General features: G+C 38.2%; 1 protein-coding gene across 1 annotated transcript in view; it reads left to right on the top strand.

The window, feature by feature from the left end:
* Nucleotides 1-497: 497 nt before the first annotated feature.
* Nucleotides 498-3,595, top strand: part of LOC107092741 (transmembrane channel-like protein 1) — a 14,295-nt gene continuing 11,197 nt past the window's right edge. The window contains exon 1 of the mRNA XM_015387373.1: nucleotides 498-675. Within this exon, the coding sequence (XP_015242859.1) occupies nucleotides 639-675 (37 nt within the window). The 5' untranslated portion in view covers nucleotides 498-638. The remainder of the gene's footprint in view (nucleotides 676-3,595) is intronic.

The following is a 3,595-nucleotide window of genomic DNA, read 5'->3' as shown; positions in this document are numbered from 1 at the left end:
CAAATTCCTAATGAAATTGCAACATGCTTATATAGTAAAAAAAAAGAAATATTGTTTTTCTTTGTTTGGTGCAGTTTTTTATGTTTTATTTTTCACCTTCTTGAAACCCAACCCATCTATTCTTTAAAGATAAACTGTTGCTGCCCAGCCTGCTTATAACCTTCATGTTTTTGTCTTGCCACTCTCTTTCTTAGGCATAAGATTGTCTCTCTCTTTCTCTCTCACACACACATACGGTACATAATCATTCAAATCCACACACAGCAGCATAAAAGGCAGTCATAACAGATTTGAATAATTGATTGTCAGTGAAATTGCTTGGCTCTAGGGTTTCCAGCTCATCATTGTCCCTGCTTCGGGTCGATGGGTGGTGAGGAAAAAGTAAACTTCTCATGCAAATTACTCATCATGTGCCAAACCCTCAGTGCACATGCACAAAGACATATACCTGGAGATGCATCCTCCCTCTTCATTCCCAAGGTAGTGCATGAATTTAAACAGGGTACCACTCTCAGGATGACGAATATGCAGCAATGGTGAGGAAGCATTAAAACCTGACGCTACATTCAACGGCAGCTCACATCACCTATTGATGTTGCTGTCAGCTTTTCTAGAAGATTCAGGACCATGAGATAAAGATGCCTGGAGAAAACCTGATCACCCCAGAGAATGACAGTAAGAATTTCTTCATGTTTTCATTACAGGTTAAACATAGCTGCTCTGTTTTTATAAAATAGTGCAACTCAAGATTAATTGAACTAGAGGTTAATTAGCTTTGATTTCTAACCTCTTAAAGTTAACCTCTTAAATGTCCCCTGATCAAAATCTAGTTTTGTACAGACTCGTATATCCTTGGGTGTTTAGGATTAAAGTAAAGAAACAGTATTATTGACTCCAAATTCTGATTGCTTTGAAAGCAGTAAAATATTAATCGCATGCACATTCATCAAATGCAGTCTTATATTATTTAGACCCCTGGCCCTTTTTCACATTCTGTTACATTATAACTGAAAATATCAGAGTATGTAAATTGTATCTCTTGCAACAAATTAACATAATACATGACTGAGAAATCAAGCCCTTCATAAAAGCTCTCTTTTTGCATTCATCACCTTCATTTAGTATTGTCAACAAACATTTCGTTGCCATTACAGTCGTAAGTCTTTTGTGGTATATCTCTACCAGTTTTGCACGACCTGACACTAAAATTTGTCTCCTTTATTCCTTGCAAACATCTAAGTTTAAGGAAAGCTTCTGTGAACATACATTTTACACATTGATTCATTCTAAATTATATTCATGCTTTGACCTATTCATATGAATTTCAGCTTTGGCTTTATGTTTAGGGTTGTCCTGCTGGGAGCTGAACCTCTTCCTCCGCTTCAAGTCTGCTCTAGCCCCTTAATGTTTCCTTCCAGGATTGATCTGTATTGAGCCCCATCAATCTTCTTACCAACCCTTATCAGCTTGCTTCACCCTGCTAAAGATAAGCATCCTCCAGCATGATGCTGCCACAACATATCTGTCCAAAGGGTTTGTGTGTTAAGGGTTAGTTTCTCACCTCAAACTCTATTATATAGTTGCTGCTATGGGCTTAGACTGCTGGAAGACATGGGGACTACTTTTCGTTATTCTGCTTCATTCTCTTACTATTTTCATATTCTGCTGTATTTTTTAGGCTCCACTAATACCTTTATATTCTCTGTACTCTTCCCGTCATAGGGGCTTCATCTGGTCTGCTTTGCTGTTACACCACCTGGGAAATAAATCAGCTGGGCTACTGCCATTAACACCATTGTTTAGAGAAGTTGGAATTGAGCGTGTATTTTTAGTGTAGTCCTATTTCATTTACTGGCTTGGAGCTCGGATGTGTCTTTCCTGTAGAGGGCCACCTGTGGAGCTGGTTAACAGTTAACTTTTATATCTCTGCTTGTTGTTGTATGTCTGCTTCTATCTCTTTGAACCCCAGTCAGCCTCGGCAGATGGCCGCTCACACTGAGTTTTTCCTTTCTACTCTTGCTGCATTCATGCTTGGTGGGAGGGATAGCTGAATGAGTCAATGCAATCAGGTTGGATTTCCTTAGATAGAAACTTTTGAACCAATTTGACTGAATGATCTGGTTGAATCGTCTTTGCAAAGGGCCTGAATATGACGTGTTGTGAAATGATGCTATAAAAATAAACCAAATGTAATAATTTTGCATTCAGGCTAGAAGTTACATTTTGATTTTAAAGGGAGTTTCTTATACATTGAAGTTGAATTGCCCTTCTCGGTCAATAACATCATGAAGGCCAGGTGTATGGAAAGCATGATGTATGTACATGTTCTCCCACCTCTGGAGCAAATCCCTGCAGCTCTACCAGAGCTACCAAAGTCCTTTTGAATACTTCTTTGATTTCTCAATGAGACCTTAAAAGTTTGGGATATTCATTTGTAACCAAGCCCTAAACTGAACTTTCCTTCACAAGCTGCTTCCTGATCTATGTTCCTTGGTCTTTGTGGTGTTTGTTCACCAAAGTTCTCTAACAAAGGCCTTCAAAGAATGGCTGAATTTATACACATATTAGATCACAAAGACTCTGTAGACTCTGCTTCCTAATTAGGGGACATCGGTCCAACTTTCCCAGTGGATTAATTTGGGGGTATCAGATAAAAGAAAATGAAATACATTTGTTTTTAATGAAAATCGTGCATGATTTTTCTCCCTTTTGCAAAGATATGATAATTTATGTTGGGGTATTAAATTAGAATTAGTTTTGTGGTTGTAACTTGAAAAAATATGGAAAAGTTCAATGGTGTGACTACTTCTTTCATGCCACTTTAAATTTGTGCCTCCCATCTCATCCCATTTCCTGTCTGGAGCTGGTATACTCTCTCCTGTCCTTGGGTGCCTTCCTCACTCTACTTCATCAGGCCATTGTTTGACTCTTTTGTGCCCCTTTGCTGCATTTGACCGTAATGACCTGTGTGCTGCCCACTCGGGTTACACTAAGGACACACATCAAAAGGCCAACTACATAAATATCTATTCAGTCCGTCATTGGTCCTCTTTGTTTTCCTCTTCGCCCTCATACACTGCAGTACAATAGTGTCATGTTCACAATAAGGTTTTTTCACAACCAATCAAGGGGTCAGTGTGGCATTGACCATATAAAAATTTGACAGGATTTATCACAGTAAGGTAATTCAAGAAGCGAGGGGTAAACTGTGTTGCATGGATATATGGATACAGTTATATGCATGATTTCTCTTAGCTTTCTGAGGTGTTGTTGAAGTGCCTTGATGAATGAGTTCTGTTAAAGATATTCCAATATTTTCTATGCTTTGTGAAGGAAAACACAAAGCATAGAAGGTTTTGTTGTTCACGAAATGAACAACAAAATATTAACATTACAAATTTTTAAAAAGCAATAGGTATTTTTTAACCCCTAAAGCCCAACCAAAAAGCATGTTTGGCAGACTAAAAGAAATGCTTATCTTTTGCTCCTCATTTTAATCTCTTACATGTATTTCCTTGCCCTCCACTCCACTGCTCTTGAAATTCTGCTGACTCCTATTTTGTTGTTTAGGTCACCAGAGGTTTTATAATCTGTG

The sequence above is a fragment of the Cyprinodon variegatus genome, unplaced genomic scaffold (genome assembly GCF_000732505.1).
Source record: "Cyprinodon variegatus isolate N-32 unplaced genomic scaffold, C_variegatus-1.0 Scaffold393, whole genome shotgun sequence".
Taxonomy (NCBI): Eukaryota; Metazoa; Chordata; class Actinopteri; order Cyprinodontiformes; family Cyprinodontidae; genus Cyprinodon; species Cyprinodon variegatus.
The sequence above is the reverse complement of the archived record's forward strand: the minus strand, read 5'-3'. Positions and strand labels throughout refer to the sequence as shown.